Source organism: Calypte anna, chromosome 3 (assembly GCF_003957555.1).
Source record: "Calypte anna isolate BGI_N300 chromosome 3, bCalAnn1_v1.p, whole genome shotgun sequence".
NCBI classification, from domain to species: domain Eukaryota; kingdom Metazoa; phylum Chordata; class Aves; order Apodiformes; family Trochilidae; genus Calypte; species Calypte anna.
Window position 1 is genome coordinate 77,951,787 of NC_044246.1, and position 17,820 is coordinate 77,969,606.

Sequence of the window (17,820 nt, forward strand, 5' to 3'; positions counted from 1 at the left end):
ACTTTGCTTTTTTTAGACCCTGAGGATCTGAATAATTTAATATGTATGTAATGATGCGATATATTATGATGTAATAATTCTGGATAGTAAAAACAGCATGTAACTGGAATCACCCTGGTGTAATTCCTGTGCCAGAGCTGAGAATCTTGCAGAGGAGGAGAACAGTGGAAAATTGCTAGGGGTGTGATGGGTGAGACTTTGGCCTCCATTTCTGTCCTCAGATTCTTGGTGGCAGCAGTACCAAAACATTGACTTCTCACCCAAGCAGAGAGGAGGCTGCATAAGCCTCTTCCTACAGCCAGTAGACACAAACAAAAAAAATAATGCCAGAGCAGCTTTTCCAGGAACTTCTAGAGAAGGGCAAACTTTTTGGAAAGCAAAGATAATCAAACTGGATTAAAGCAAATTGGAGGGGAAAAGGAAAGGGCCAGCTCCCACCGGGGCTTTCAGCAGCTGTGTCCTATCAAGCCCTTGTGAGGTCTTCCTTGATGCTTCTCTAGAGGGAGGGTCTGGAAGGTTCCCTGTAGCCACGTGGCTTCACCCTGGCCAAAGCCACCTGCTTGCCACCTCCTGGTGTTCAGGACAGGGATAATAACAGCCTCTTCTCTCACCCCTCCCTGTGTCAGACATATGCTGTGGCAGCCCCTGTAAACCCACAGTGGGGGAGATCCATGCTGCATGGCTGCTCTGGGAGACACCAGGGAAGATCCCTTGCTTGTCAGCTGGCTGTCTGGAAAAAGCCTTGCTCCCTGATTTGTGGAAAACTTAGAAGGTATGCATTTTTATATTACTTAATGAACAAGGTTCCAGAATGGTGCAAAATAGGCAATGGTTCCCTCATGAAAAGGATGAAGGCTGCCTAAAAGCTGGTTGCCCTATCTTTGCACTCTGCACTGTGTACATGAGAAACATCATGTGCTATTCTAGTACAGGACAGATAGTAATAAAACCCCTCAGTCATACTAAGAGTAACAGAGGGGAGCACTCATGGTTAATAAGTGCAGAATGTTTGTAAAGCTTCCCCCTGTTTTCCTCAAGGTCAAAAAGAAGAGGTGACTGAAAAAGGTGAACTAGGAAAAGAAGATTTCCCTCACCTTGACAGGAGCCTTGGTGTCAACAATTTCGTTGAGCAGTGTGCCGCTAGGTACTGGTGGGTAAGGAGTGAGGGCTGTCCCAGGGGAGCCTGAGGGAGTTTAAAGTAAAATCAGACAAGAGCAGGTTTGCACATCAAAAATCTTTCCCTTTCTCTGTTGGTCAGGCTTGCTGGAGCAGCTTTCCTTAGGGAGGCTGTGTTTGAGAGCAAGCCTGTGCCAGTGAAAGGTGGTCATGACTTATAACATGAGTAAAGCAGATACTGTTTATACAGCAGACAGACTTTCTTTCCTGGTCAAAAACCTCAGCAGCATTGCATCTGACTACGCCTCAATGAAACTGTGTGAATTAAATAATAATATTTGCTAATTTCCTGTCATACCACATTATATATCACCAAATGTCTCAGCCAATTGAGATCTTTGTCTCTAAGAAGGCCACCTTTCTTTAGGGCTCATTTTAAAGCTGTAAGAGACTTTGACAGAGCTTTTGAGCTAGAAGCAAAATTACCATGCTGTAAGTTGCTATCAATAAGATTCTGTCATATCTAGACCTCTTTGAAATATGTGTGCAGAATGCTTCCTCCTTGAACCAAGATTTACAGATTTTTATCACTGCATAAATTTATAACATTATTTTAAAGAAGTGTAATGCACAACCCTGTTGATAGGTCTAATTGAAATAATCATCTGCTCAAATTAATGTCTTGGCATAGCTGTGACTTTCTGGCTAAAGTAATTATTTTCAAATGCTTGCTTATTCTGTCTAACAAAATGCAGCAGCTGACACTCTAAATGTTATTTATAACTGAAGCAGAATTTGCTCTCTTCTCTCGAGGAAGACATATGCATCTAAAGACTGTAAAACAAACCTGGAATGCTACATTTGAGTTGCAGACATACTGAAAAGAAATAAATTACCTGCTTTTTAAAGATTATTTTATTAAAGCTTTTTCCCCATACCCCACTAAATTTGTCATGCTTCTACTACATTAATTAAATCACAGCCTTTGAAGATCTATCAGTCACTGATTTTAGCAATTCTATTTAATGGGCAGAGACACAGAAAGCAGATTTGATTTTACCTGTAGAAATGGAAGGAGTGTCTTCCAGCTTTTTGCCACCCGTTTTCTCCGTGGATAATTCATCTTTCCTATCAATCAAATAGAAATGAGTGATTTAATGATCATCATGTTCTAATAGCAAGGGTCTAAAAATGTGTAGAAATGACCCCTATACTAGTGCACTTCAAATAAGTTATTGTTATAAATTATTATTATAAGCTGGTTAAACAGACAACAGAGCAGCAGATCGTGTTTTATATTCAAAAGTTTGTGAATTTCCTTTCCTCTCCTTCAGTATGCTATTTGTTCTTACAATCAACAAAATTACTGATTTGATATATTCCTCCACCAACAACTACCAGTCTTGTCAGGAATTTGCTCGTGAGATTTCACGACTGATTTTCTCCAAGTAGTCAAAGAGGCGGAGTCACAGAAATTAAATCAGTTAATGCCTGCCATGGTGCCTATGACAGACAGCTGAAAAATAAGAATACAGTGGGTGTGATGTACAGATTATCTGCCTTGCATTACAGGATTTGGTTTTGTATTAAGTTTTACAGTCATGTGCTGATGAATAATTTCAAAAGTGAGACTAGTAGCTTGCCTGAAAAATAGAAGTGGTGCGCGTATATACAAGTACATTTTATTATAAATGTGCTTAATATTCCTGTAAGGCTATTGAATGATTTCTGGTCTAAACACCAATTTTTATTCACTTGCAGCTTTTGGAAACATTTAGAGTCATAGATAAAGATCTTGTAAGTGAAGTTCTTGTGAAGTGAAGTGATTTTTCTTTCATGAAATTGAAAGGGTGAAGACTTTCTGTTTTCTCAGTTTCTATGTAGAGTGAAGAAAAAAACACAGCATAAAATAAAAAGCCCAATCATGGAAATAAATGTGGATGGAATTCCTCAAAATTTCTATAGAAAAAGTTATTATTAAGGCAGTGCACACTGATTCAGTCTGTGAAAACTGTTATGAGTGAAGGAACTATGGGCACCACAAATGTGTGCTCTTAAATGAGAGAATATGGAGCTTGTAGCACAGATAGAAAACATGGCTGGGCTGCTTTTATATATGGGACCAACCTAGATGTTTAATAATGTAAAGAACATGAACAACACCTGATTTACCAAGCCCTCTGGATATCTTGTCTGATGAGAAATAAAGTGTTATTTGTAATAATAATGATAATGACTGTAATTTTCACAGTGTTGACTAATTAAGTGTTGTGTCATTAGCTGGTGACTGATCTCTCTACATGGCATCTATAGAAGATATAAAATATTCCCTATACCACAGAATAGTAAAGATGAAGTCCAACAATGCATAATCACAGCTGCTTACATCTCCAGCTAAAATAGAAGTAATTTCATAGAATTTGCTTTGGCTTTTGAATAGTACCTGGGGGAAACTGTGCTGTTCACACAGAATATAAGAACTCTGAGATCAGTCACTTCACTTATTGCATTGCTGCTGCTGTTTGCACTAGACTGAGAGAAGAGACCTCCCTTTGGACCTCCAGGGGAGTTTAATTAGGCTCTACATTATTAAAAATACATTTCTGAGAAAGAAGAACACTCAAAGCCCCCAGGTCACAATGAGCAGAGATATATAAGGCCTCTGTGAATATCAGACAGTATAAGTTATGAATGGAAAACATTGTTTGCCACACTAGAAAATTTAAGAAAATTTGAAAAAAACTACATTAATAAGAGAAACTGTGGACAGTGATTTGCCTGGCTGTAATGTAGTATTTATATGCAGTGTTCAGTACTGTAATTTTAACCCTGCAGTTTTCAGACTTCTGAGTGTTACCAGGAGCACACTTTTTTCCCAGGAGTTCATAGAATAAAGCATCATAGTAGTTAACACTACCATCACATGTAAAATCACGGGAGAAAGCTGAAGTTTTCATATTATTGCTTATGGTAGCCTCCCACCTAAACTTTTGTTAAGCCCTCTGACTTTCCTTCTAAGAATTATATAAATGATGGGTAATCTTTTGTCACTGGTCTACTGCAAAGCCACGGCTCTGTCAAGGTTGCATGCTCACATTAGTCTATGAAGATGTTTTTTCATGTCTGAAAGTGAACAGGCAACTCAGACATTAGGCCACCTTCATTATTTGTGATTCAGTTGCTGTGTACTATAGTATGTACAGTATACACATCTCTCACAGCACATACTAAAACCAACACAGTGCTATCTGTGTATCTGGTCTATCTGTTCACATCCACACACATCTACATATATCTTTTCCATAAAAAGCAGTAACATCAAGTGGCAAGGTTCTACTTGTGCTACTTACCTTTCCTGGAAGGCTCTATGTTTTACTCGCTGCAAAAAGATTAAGAAAAACAGCATTTTACTAGTGGGTGTATCCAACCATTGACCAGAAGCCTGTTAGCTCTTTTGTTTACTGTATTTTGTTTTCCTTCTAACATATGCCCCCTCCTCTTCCTGCTCAATTAATTTGTCTATATAGAAGCAAATGGGGAGAGACTTGCAAATCTCCCTGTTTCTAAGCAAATGTCAATAATTTTTACCTGTTGAATTATTTCCAGGTGCTCTTGGGAATTGCTGAAGTTTTTGCCAATGTCGAATATGCAGAAGGTTTCCCTCTGGCAGGCAGTAACCCAGTTCTGATATTCAGAAGTATCAGGAATCCGATCCAGAAAAATACGAAAGGCTTCCCACACAGCTTCCTGGCATACTGAGTAAGAAGAAAGGGGCTGGGGATGGATGCTTTGTACCAAAAAGTGAACTTGAAAGTATTTTTATAATAATCTGGATCTTACACATTCCACTCTCCTGAATAAACAAATCAAGCTTCTAGATATTTTTAGATATTTAGGTCTTTTAGATATTTTTAAGTTGACAGCCATTTGCATTTTTGCTGAAGGATTACTCATCTTTGAGTAGCTAATATCCCTTATTGAAAAAGAGATTAATTTGGCTTGTCATCATCATCATGAATAAGGAACAGATCCAGAGTACATTTCCTTCACTTCAAATGTACATACTTTCAAAGATGTATGTTGGGTATTCTAGTGAGAGCCAACATGGAGGTAGAGAAAAGAATTAATCTTGTGGTCATCATACTTGACTAATCATAATTTTAACTGAATACAAAGGGTTTACATGTTGGTATAGCTAACTATGCACAGAACAGACTGACCAGAACATACTCAGGATTTTTATATTGCCCGCACACATAACAAAATATTTTAATGGAAAAAAAAGTTAAATGGAGTAGACTAAAATTATTTTATTGTATTCCAATTTTTCAATGTAATTAGTCTTTTCAAAATCTTAAGGAAATTCTGCAGCAGGTACACGATATGTTTCTTTAAACACCTCTGAAATGACTTAGCATTGTTAAAATTCCTTTGGAAAGAACATGATTTCCTTTCTCTCTACATAACTGTGCACACTCATTTTCATGTTAACTATCTCCTCTATGGTGATGAATTGCTCAGGTAAATAACAGGGTACATCAGACAAGATTAACAGGTATTGTGGCTGCAAAGAGAACAGCAGCATCCCCTCATTTGGGGAAACAAAAATGAACATAAAGAGTAAGACAGTGGGGGAGATTTTGAAAAAGTGGTATTCAGGAATGGCTCTAAGGGAGCCTTGTTTACTGGATGCAAACAAATTTAATGACACAGGTTTATATAAAGTTCATAATATAATAAAGGAGACTAATCATTTTATGTATTCTGTTGGCTCACTCCTTATTCAAGAAAGTTCAAAGTTCATATTTAATATGTTAAAAAATATATTAGAATACATATTAAGGCTCGGGATCCTGTTTTTTTGGTTTAATTTCATGCAATTCAGAACTCTGAATTGCATTTCAGGGAAAACTTGTGAAACCTGCTCCTGCTGCCATGACCACGATCTCTAGCATTGTTAGTGAGGATCATGACATGAAGGTGGAGAGACAGCAGCAGTGGCTACATTATAAAAGGACTTCTCAGAAGTACTTTATAGGGCTTTCTTTCCCTTCATGATTCTGACAACACAGATTTTTAGATGCATTTGCAAAAAGTGAGGTTTTGAGAGTCATGGATGGCCAGGTGGACCTACACTTCTGAGTGCACTTCTCACATCTTGCTGAATTCTCCTCTTTTTTGTAAATTGAAACCACTTTTAAAAGCTTTTGGAGGATAATCTGTTGCCTTATCCGGAAAGCAACTGCATACCTGACCAACTATACTATTTATTCTTTTATTCTCTGTTCAGATACCAGCCCTTTTCCCCATTCAAAATATCTAATTTCACTTAACTCTGTTTTCACATCCTCACAATAAAGATAGAATGAAACCTGGAGTCATGTTTAAAGTCAGAGATCCTCAAGCAAGCACAAAGCCAGTCAGGAAGCACTGTTTTGTGTGGACTTTCCTGCTTAACTGCAGAAATATTTTCTATGCAATTTGTTCTCTGCAGCTGTATAGGAACACCAGCATGGCTCAGTGACTGCTAGAACCAATGGGTGTCGAGCAGAACCAGTTCAGTTTATCTCAGCTATCATTATACCCTCCCATTCGTGGGTGACTCTCTCAGTCCCTACCTATTGATTCCTTTGGTACAGAGTCATAAAAACGAGCCATATTTTTGGATTTGAAGATATAGTGTACCCCCAGTCAAGATGAAGGAATACTTTTTGAAAATGCTGTTTGAAGTTAAATGCCTTTAGAGAAGGAGATTTTCAAACATCCAAGAAAAAAACCACCACTTTTTAACAAAAGCTTGTTAGCAATTTAAAATCTGTTGCCTTTAGCACTTCACTCTGCAAAGTTCATTACTGTGAGGTGGGACATTTATTTTCAGTACTCGATACATGGTTTGGTTTAGAGTGAGATAATTATCTGGCTGTGTTAGGTCACCTCAATAATACCTCAGGAGCAACCTGCTCTCCTAGTAAAGCAGCTGCATGTGGAACAGCTGTTGTCAGATTATTAAAAAGGAACAGGATGTCTTTTGAAGAGATTTATTCATTATGAGCTAGCAGTTAAGGCTACTTTCTATCATCTTTTTCTCACAACTCTCTGGTATTTATTTTTCTCAGCAGTAACTGCTGAAGAAAGATATACCATCTGATGAAAACTAATCCAGTTACCAGGGTTTAGATAAACATGACACATGGCCATCTGAGGAGACATTGTATCTGATTCCATGCATGCTCCCAGTTTGCCCTACATGATGGACTATCTTCAGAGTGACTTAAGCTGTGGGGCGTTATTTCAGAGTTGGTATAGGGTCACACAAGGCTCAGGTTATCCAATAGTGGCTGTCTGAGCTCCTGCAATGGCTTACGGGCATTGTTGTAGTTTGACCATGCTGCCTATAGCAAGTGGCTGCTGGAATAAAATTTATGCAGCCCTACATCCAAGCTTCGTTTCACAGGGAGCAAGCTAGTTCCCTGAAAGAGCAACAGATGAGCAGCCAAGTTATGCACATGTCTATAAATGTTTGGAGATCAGTATAGAGGACAAATAAACGAAGTTGATTTAGAGAGTAGATGTTTCTTAGATTCTTGCATCCCAGAAGTGCTGATTAGGTTTTTGAATAAGATTTGGACTGGGTAGATAAAGAACACAAAGATGCATTTTTCTAAAATAAATTAGATCAGCCACAGAATGAAAGACTGGGGGAGACAGAGGGAGGAAGAGAGGAAGTATGAAAACTAGAGGACTATTTGCACAATGCTCTCAGGGACCTACAATTGTAGTGGTAACTCTATAGGCTTTCAATGATCAAGGAATGTGAAGAAAGTGAGGGAGATGGCAGCAAAAACATTCTAGATTTTTGAAACATAAGACTAAGTTCTTTGCATGAGGTGCTGGCAATTATCTTAGTTTTTGTTGTATACTGCCACTACAGCTGACTAAATGTAACTGCAGGTACATCAACATATTTGTGCAATGACCTATTAATAGTTTCATTACTTGTCTTGAGCTGGTGGGACTAATTCTGAGTAGCAATGATGGTACCAGCTGCACTGTTGAGAAAGGTAAAGGACAATATGCACAATAGTGCAAGCATAATTTGGTCTTTATGTTCTGCCATGCTAAAAATGTCCTTTGAGTGTACTGTTTTATTGTGTTCTGGTAACTGTCTTGAACCATGCTGATGTACACATAACATTAGATTATGGAAAAATAAAGCATAAAGCAAATAGCACGCACACTGCCTAGAGAGATGAAAAAAAACACTGTGAAAAGTTATAGTGTTTCCTTATTTAAAATAAATACTTTCCACAAGGAAGTACACGCTACAATCATTGTTTTACCTCTTAATCTGTAGTAAGCTTGGTGACTGGCTAAAATCTGCTTCACTGATTCTTGTGGACAAACTTTCACACCAGTTGAGAAGAAGGGAGACCTCTTTGTTCGGTGTTTTGCCATGTCAAATATTCTCCTTATGGTTGATATTCTGGACCTCTTTGTTGTCCTTTCTGTTTTGTCTGACCCTGAGGCATCTGCAAGATGTTTGGTTTCACCACGGTTTACTTTAGTAGGGCTTTCTGGAAAAGATAAAAAGTAACCATGCACATAAACATAGATTGCATAGGCAGTGGGTATCCAATACAAGGTCATGTCTGGAAAATGGGCATGAATCTGAGAGTTCTTCTTGTTACATTATATTGGTGTCAATGCCCTGAGTGAATTTATGTGCTGAAGAGAGATGTCCTGTGATCACATGTATGAACTGGAGACTCAAGACACCTAGAAACTAATTTCCATATTTCTGAACACATGACCCCAGGGCACACAGGGTAAAAGTTTCTGAAGTACTAAATCTTATTTTCAAATGGGACTTTGTGTTAGATCTCCAAATGATGGGTAAAGTCTTGACCTTAATCATAGAATGGCTTGGGTTGAAAGGGACCTTAAAGATCATCAAGATCCAAACCCCCTTCATGAGTGGGGACACCTCCCACTAGAAGAGGTTGTGCAAGGCCTTATCCAACGTAGTCTTAAACACCTCCAGGGAGGAGGCATCAAGACCCTCTATAGGGAACCTATTTCAGTATCTTACTACCCTCATGGTGAAGAATTTATTCCTGATATCTAACCTCAATCTTTCAGTTTTAAAGCATTATCCTTTGTCCTATCACTACCCTTTCTGGCGCAAAGCCTTTCCCCAGCTTTCCTGTCTAGCTAAACCATATAATTTGTGAGTATATCACCCCATGAGGAATTTTACAGTACAGTGATAACTAACAGTCTGGAGCTTGGGGAAGGTGAAGTGTATCTGTATCATTTTATGGTGTATCAAGGTGTCTATGCTGGCAGATAAGTAAAATAACAAATAGTTAAACCTGCACCCTTTTAAGTTATTCTTATTTTTCTTTGGAGCTTCAAGGCTTCCCTTCATATCAGGTTTGCAGTCTTGAACCCGTTCCAAGAACTGTACTCTGAAACACTTTCAAAAGCTGAACAGTGATTTTATTGTCTCTGGACAAAGACCGAGCTGTTTACAGTCTCCTCTTACCCCACAGAGCGCTGCTCAATCCTTCCCTCACATAAATTGAAGTATTAATCAGAACACATTACAATTATTTTTTTTTGCCACATATCTTTTCTTTGCCACAAAAGATGATGTGAACACTCTAGCATTGTATCTCAGTAGATATTTTCCTGACAAAGTGGAACAACTACAGTAGAAAAGAACTGAAATCAGTGAGTGGGAATTGAAGATCCGGGCTTAGGTTTTACTTATATAGCTGTTCACTTATGAAAAATGGAAATGCTTCTAGGGTGTCAAAATTGCCTCAAATCTGGGAACCTCCATCTTAAAGACATACAGAAAGTTCAGGACTCATTTGGCTCCACATGGTAGTTATTTATCATACAGTATTACATGACACAGAAATTAAACTTAATGTGAAAATGCAGTGATTAAAAAAAGCATATGAGGTACACGTTTACATGAGCTGATATTTGGCATTTTGCAGGATCCTGTGACAGGAGCAATTAGTATCTTCTAGATTATCTTCTAAAATATTGAATACAAACTAATAAATTTGTTGAAGGTAATTTGTAAATATGGGGCTTTTTGTTGCATTTTCATACATTTGATATTGCCATTATAGATGAAAAATAAAGAAAATCTAAGCAGAACAAAAGAAGATTTGAAATAACTGCTTTGAAAGAAACCTGTTAAATTTGTAGATAATTGGAAAACTTTAAAGAAGACAATGTAAGAAAGATGGCATATGTGCTGATCTCTTTGAAGAATGGTTTGAAAACTTGTAAAAGAGGAATAAAAGGAAACAATGAAGTTCAAAAGGAACAGTTTCAGTGAGAGTAATACTATAAAAAAATTAAGAGTACAAAATTATCAGTTTGCTGGAGAAAGAAGAAATGTCGTGATGCATATAACAAACACTATTATCATGTTCTCAGGAAAATCAAGAGAAAAAAAGGAAGGTAAAAACACATTATCTTGACAATTTGGAACTGTGTTAGTTGAATGTTTAAAGAAAAGTGAGCAGATAAATGACAAGAGAAAAATAATTGAAAAGCATCCTGCTACAAAATAGTGCTTCAAGTAAAGAATGGGAAAAATTCTATTGTATATGTCAGCATAAACATATGTGTGTATGTATATGTGTCTCAGTTCTTATTTAAGTTAAGAATGAAAATCAAACATCAAATGATGACTGTGTAGAAATCATAATAATGACACGTATATTGTGAGGTTGGTGGTACACTGATATAGAATAAGTTGACTGCTTGGTAATGATAAACATTGTATAAAAGACAGGAATTTATGCAAGGAATGAAACAGGAAATAGTTATTGCTTTGTAAAGTATCCTAGAGGCAGTAACCTGTAGACCTAAAGCTGTCTAATTGTTGCAAGGTAATTGAAAATGATTATAAAGTCATAAAATGTTTGTCATTAAATGAAATGGAAGTAATTTTTCAACAGCAATGTCAGATCATGAATGATAAACTGGATAAAAGGAACGTGGAAAACTGCACAAAGTCTATGAAAACATCAGAAAAACACAAGAGGCCAAACACCAGATCAGCTGAGACACTGAATTTTGAGTGAGATATGGAAAGATCCAGTGCCATTGAAATCTCAAAGCAGAACCCTGAAATGTTCTAGAAGATAATACCAAAAATCTGCATGGAAAGTAGCCAGTTGTAAATCCATTATCTTTTACAAGCTATATTAACTGCAATAGCCCAGCTGCCCAGGAAGTCTGAAAAAACTGAGGCAGAGGATTTTGTCATAACCTCTGCTAGTCTTTCCGTGCAACAGAGGTCTTCCTTGAAGGATTTGTTTCTTCAATGGGATTTACCCCTAGTTCATTAACTTAAATTAAGAATTATACTATTCATAAGACTGACCAAACAGATGATTCTTAAATGAGTCTTACTGTCGCAGTGCGAGACGGGGACCCAGTTTGATGCAAACAAATGTCCGACTTTATTGAATCAGAAGGCAATATTTATACACTAATCTAAGAGCTAATGCCACGTATACATATTGCTGATTGGTGATTTCTACATCTCGTTACACACGTTTTAACTTGATTGGCTACAAAACCTTTAGCAACAATTAACTAACAAAGCTTATCTTTCACACATTCGAGCTTCTTTGTAGATGTTGCAATCGTGCAAGTTCCTTAATCTAATCGTCTTGCTTACTCCTTAACCTTCGAGTGTTCTAACGTACTGTTCCTTGTGGTTACAAAAGTTGCTTCAAGCAGCACTGTCCTTGCACATAGCCCAAAGCTTATGTTGAAATTATCAGCAATTGTTCGGTGCTGACAGTCCGAGGCTGTACTGCCTCATCTTACGATTTAAAAAATCTCTGTATTAGTGTCACTGCCATTACTTTTCAGTCTGAGAAAGTGACCATACATGATCTACTACCAGTTATCTCTGTGCTGCTAGCTTTTTTTTTTTTATTTTTTAATTTTTTTTTATTTTATTGTGGGAGGGACCTGTTGCTTCCATATGCTTACTGTAATGAGTTTAATTGCACTAATATCTTCTAATAATTAATATTTAATAATTAATTCTTATATCTTCTTATATCATTATTAAATTTCTCTTTCTAGAGTAACTTTTCTTATTAGTTCTTGAAATTATTTTTTTTGCTAAACTTAAGCAAAATTTGAATTGAAGGAAGCATAAACCTGCTTCCCTACAAGTGTGGAACAAAAGCTATTTGTGCATAATGAAATTCAACACATAAACATTAACCATTTGCTTTTCTTTTTACAACAAAACACAGTAAGTGAAAAATATTGGGGTGCTACAAATTTCACAGGGTACGTAATTTAATCACATAAAAAAATTCCAATAGTATTAGATTGTTCTACTATTCTTAGACGTCCTTCTTGTAAATTTTTTGTTCTCAGTCTTTTCTCTTAAATGAACACATGCAGTTAATGCGTTTATTGTTTACCCTACCAATTTTGAATTTTTTTTAATTATTTTTTTATAGTTCTGTTGTTTCACAAAGGCTATTGTCTCAGTTTTCTCATTAAACATTATGCCTAAAATTTTTAGTTTTCTTCTATTTTATAAGGCAGAAGGACAGATAACCGTTGAAGTCTGAAGAACCTTTAAATGTGTTTTATGTCAATCTCCAAGATGCCTTACTGTAATTCTCTTCCTTATCTCACATGAAAGAATCTGCATAATTTTCCAATTCTGCAGGTGACATGTTTGAGAAAAATGTTGCAGTAGCTTTACCGTGGTGATCTACAGAGTCACTGACAGCCACTATTAAAATTTAGAATTCCTGGACTTAGAAATATATAAAAAAATATTTTCAAAGTATGTTAATTTTCTAAGTGTGATATAGAAGTCTTATTCCTTTGGGACCTAAGCAAAAGTGCTTTGATGACCACACAGGTGTCCCAAGTGAATAGTACTGTTCTTCAGGTTTTGTTTTCAGGCAGATAAACAGCATTCATGTGTCAAATTAAAAATCTGAAATTCTTAGAATTAAGCAAGGCCTTCATCCTGTGTTTCTTGACACCTGCACTGTCAAATTTATAGCATCATTAAAAAAAAAACAAAAACAAAACAAGGCAGGAGAAGTAGATTTCAAAGGTGAGAATTTCTATGCATTTTCAGTAATCTGCCTGATGAAAAAGGATAAGTACATTGCTATTTAACTAGACTTAAAAAAAAATAAAAAGTTTAAAGCCATGCAGACAACAGATCAATACTATTTCCTTTTATTTGATTTTATAAACACAGAATCAAGAAGCTTGTATTCATATCTTTTTTATCTCACTGTACTGGATTCTTCTCTATGCAACTTTATTAATTTCTAGCCGTTGCTACTAATTGTATCAGTTTTGAGAGGCCTCCAGTTTTGGCACGGGTTTAGGTTTTTTTCAACAATACAGGCAATCTGTATTGTCTGAATTAATGCCTGCAGCCTACAGCATTAATGCAGAAGTAAACTTAGTTTAATTTGACCTTAGAAAATTAAGATGTTATTGCATACAAAGAACGGAATATAAAATAATGGTAACTAGAGGTTTCAACAGCAAAATTCAAGGTCACATTAAGACAAAACTGTCTTTGTTCAAAAAAGTTTGAATAATTCATCACTAAAATAATCTCAAGCTTTGTACAAAAAATCAGATTAGTCTGAAAAATAAGTGGATGTTCATTAGGATAGAGAGGAATGCTTGATTGAGAAATCACACATATTGCCTTCATTATAAACTCATTTTTAATTAAAAGACAAGATTTTAAGGGGAACTGATGAAATGGGACAGAAGGAAAGCTTATAAAAAGGGATATATCAACAGAATCTTATAGGGGTTTTTTGGGTTTTCTTGGTTGGTTTGTTTTTTTTTTTTTTTGTGATCTACCTAAATATACTTCAGAGCCAGCAGCCTCTGTATTGATAATTCAGCCAGTAACGAAAACAAGAATGGAAGTATTGGAAAGCTGATCTTGAGATCTCCAAGAGGACTGCTCATTGTAAATGCTAGATGGAGAATGGAAAGCACAAAAAGAGGTTATACCTTGGGCTCATTGTTTAGTCAGTCTCCTCCTGACATGGGAGGAGTGAGGACCCCAAATTCTTATTGCGCTTGCCATTGATGTGACATGTTTTCTCCTTATATTCCTTTTTAAATTATTTTTGAACCATATTGCCTCATTTCCAGTTTCATGGGAAGGGTCTGACTGGACTGAAGAGGTTTTGATGAACAAGGACAGATTAAAATATGGCATGACTTTATCATTAAATGCAGCCTAGGTCTTGCGTATGTAAACTAGGAACAGGTTTTATCTTCTCCCAGAGAAGCATCCAACAACCTTTCTCTTCTCATGCAGATTTGGGAGTAGAGGATCTTCCCTTTTGCTCCTTCTGATGTTATGGGCTGCTTGCTGGCAGAGCTTTTTCAGACACTGTAGCTCTGACTGTGTTAGCATTAAATTTTCAAGCTTGTTTTCACAACCATGAAGGTTCAATGCATTAAAATCTTGAAAGCATGAAACACCATGTTAGAAAAATTAATACTATATATTTTTATATATTAGGTCTGCTCAGGTTTTGCCTCTGAGAGCTCAGTGCTCTTAAAAAAACAGATTATGTGTCATGCCTGTGGTTATCCTTGTGTCCAATATTTTTTTGGCTACTTTTAAGGCACATGGGGGAAGAACTTAGAGAGGAACTTCTGAGAGAAGTTGGCCCCAGGAGCTCTTGCATCCTGCTGGGTAGTGCATTTTATCTGGGAGCTAACTGGGGTAGCTGAGGCTCACACTTCTTCAGGTTTAGTGCATTTAGTCAGTAAACTTCTGGGTAAGAAGCCAATATCCAATACTGTGGGGATGTTTTGCTGAAAGATAAGGAACTGACATGATACCTAGCATCAGAAGAAGATGAACACCAGCTTTTTTTTTGTTCTGCAGTGCAGTGGAAATCTAAAAGTCAGTAGAACCTTCCCACTGAAAAGACAAGCGTCATGGCCTTAGTCTGATTAGATGTGCAGCTGTGACTCTGGGTCCTGCTGGTGTGCAGTTGCTTTGAATCATAGAATCATAGAATTGGCTGGGTTGGAAGGGACCTCAGAGATCATCAAGTCCAACCCTTGATCCACCACCACTGCAGTTACCAGACCATGGCACTGAGTGCCACATCCAGTCTCTTTTTAAATATCTCCAGGGATGGAGAATCCACTACTTCCCAGGGCAGCCCATTCCAATGCCTGATCACTCTCTCTGTAAAGAAATTCTTTCTAATATCCAACCTAAACCTCCCCTGGCACAACTTGAGACCATGCCCTCTTGTCTTGCTGAGAGTTTCCTGGGAAAAGATACCAACCCCCCCCTGGCTACACCCTCCTTTCAGGGAGTTGTAGAGAGTGATGAGGTCTCCCCTGAGCCTACTCTTCTCCAGGCTGAACAGCCCCAGCACCCTCAGCCTCTCCTCATAGGATCTGTGCTCGAGTCCCTTCACCAGCCTGGTTGCCCTCCTTTGGACCTGCTCCAGGACCTCGATATCCTTCCTGAACTGAGGGGTCCAGAACTGGACACAATACTCAAGGTACTTGAGAATCAGCCTGTTAAACTCTGATGTTGTCCTGCTCTAGGACTGCAATGCCTCTTACAGATCAGGGCTTCAGCTTCCAGTTTATACATGAAGTCCTCGTGCTTTTGTGCAGTGAGGATAGCAGTGTTCCTGAGACAAGTATATTGTATGGGTAACGCTGGTGCTATGCTTGAAGAAACTCTTAAGGCTTTCTACAATGAGTAAGGGTATATGTAAACATATTGACTCTGTGGCAAGTGTCAGGGTATTCCCAGATGATTGTTAATATTCTAGGTATGTACTATTCTGAAGTGTCTGTCCAGTAAATAGCATCTGATAGTGACTAAATGCCAGTATATATGTATATATAAGCAGTCAGATAGTTCTTTTTGAAGAAGTGTGTTGTTCAATATCACAAATTCCTTAGGGGAAGAAATTCAACATGCATGGAATGTACAGGATTTTGCACCTAATTCCTGATAAAAATGGAAGAATTTTGTGATAGAGAATAAGCAGAGCACTCTCATTTTAATCCCAGAGGGATTTGAAATTGGATAAAAGTACAAAAGCAGAGGGTAAAACATATTCAAAATAATTTAAAGCACAAAAATGCAGTAGAATGCACACACAATTTTCCTTCTGAGAAGGCAACTTGTATTTGCAACATCTGATAACTGTTTGCCATATTATTTAATGTACTGCTGAAGCCACTTGGACATGAAGAATGAAGAATAGCATAAATGAACAATAGCATAAACAATAATCTATGTTTCTAGCAGCTTAAGACTCCAAGCAAAGTCACTTTTTTGTAGCCTATAAAATAATGTCTTGTAAATGGAGAAAACCTTTTAATACTAATAGTGAGTGTGATTATACCTGGAAATAATCTAATATTCAGCAACAATGTTCTGATATTTTCTTTCAAGTTTTGCTCTTACCCAATACATAATATTAAAAGCCACATACGATCCAGTGTTACATTGTTTGGGAAAAAAAAAAATAAATTAATTTGTTTATAAACATGACCAGGAATGCTAACTTTAACTAGGCAAGTCTTATTTTATGCATGAAAGTAGAAAATAATCCCTCTGCGAAAAGCAGAATGTCTTTTTTTTTTTTTTTTTTTTTTTTTTTTTTTTTTTCCTTATGAGTGTTTGCGTTTGTTGAATTTCCCTTCCCTTTGGTACAAAATTTCTTAACCCTTTTTTCAAGGGCAATTATAGTCATGAAGATTTTCAACACTTGTAGCTGAATTAGAGGAGCCAATAGGGAAGGGGTAAGTCAGAATGAATTAAAATTATTTCATGGAGCACACACAAAGCCTTTGTGTCCTGAAGAATGACTGCGTGATCAGAGGGTATTTTCTTGCTGAACAAAAACTAACACTAAACATTCTTGAATACCCTGTAGCTAACTTAGATTTCCAGATTCTCAGTATCAATTGTTAATTTGTATCCAGCATCAATGTGTAGCTTCGGAAGTTCAAAACTCCTCCAGCTTTCACTGCTTGGTTTGCATTTTCAGTGTTTTACCATTAAGCAAATAAAAATTATTCAACTACCATATTTTATCTAATTTTTTTTCCATTGCAAAGCTTTATTCCCCTTTCTTTCCCTTCCACTTGTTAGAGACAGCTTGTGTCAGGACAGTAGCAAAGACCTGAGTTCAAGTCCTGAGGTAATTTCCTGGATTCTGGCACTAGTGACAGCCAAAATAAGGACCCTGTCTTTAAAGTATTTATATAGTTCCCTACACTTTCCTGAGGAACTGGAGGTGCTCCTGGACAAGCTTCCAGATGCCTGGGAGAAGGACTTTTATGGTCCTAAAACAAGGAAGGGAAAGAAGCACCGAAAGACATTACTCAGCAAGCCCCATTTTTGCTAGCCTTGAAATAAAGATGTGAATAAAACAGGAATTTGTTCATGAGGAAGAAAACCCTATCTGGTTAATCCTATAAATATTAAGCAATTATTTGTTCTATTTTTTTATTTTAAGATATGTGTGCATCTTTGCCTCTTGTTTTTTAGTCTGCCACAGTTGACATACACTATAAAATTTGATTAGCTTTAAAAGGCTCAAATCTTCTATGTTAGGAACATTAATAAGTGGTTAATATGAATATTCAGAC

General features: G+C 37.0%; 1 protein-coding gene across 1 annotated transcript in view; it reads right to left on the reverse strand.

Moving 5' to 3' along the window:
* The window catches only part of IMPG1 (interphotoreceptor matrix proteoglycan 1), a 43,278-nt gene extending 34,515 nt beyond the window's left edge, over positions 1–8,763 (reverse strand). Inside the window, exons 1-5 of the mRNA XM_030448206.1 lie at positions 8,457–8,763; positions 4,705–4,871; positions 4,467–4,495; positions 2,177–2,244; positions 1,095–1,183 (exon numbers count right to left, since the gene is read on the reverse strand). Coding sequence (XP_030304066.1) covers positions 1,095–1,183; positions 2,177–2,244; positions 4,467–4,495; positions 4,705–4,871; positions 8,457–8,763 — 660 coding nt within the window. The remainder of the gene's footprint in view (positions 1–1,094; positions 1,184–2,176; positions 2,245–4,466; positions 4,496–4,704; positions 4,872–8,456) is intronic.
* Positions 8,764–17,820: the final 9,057 nt, after the last annotated feature.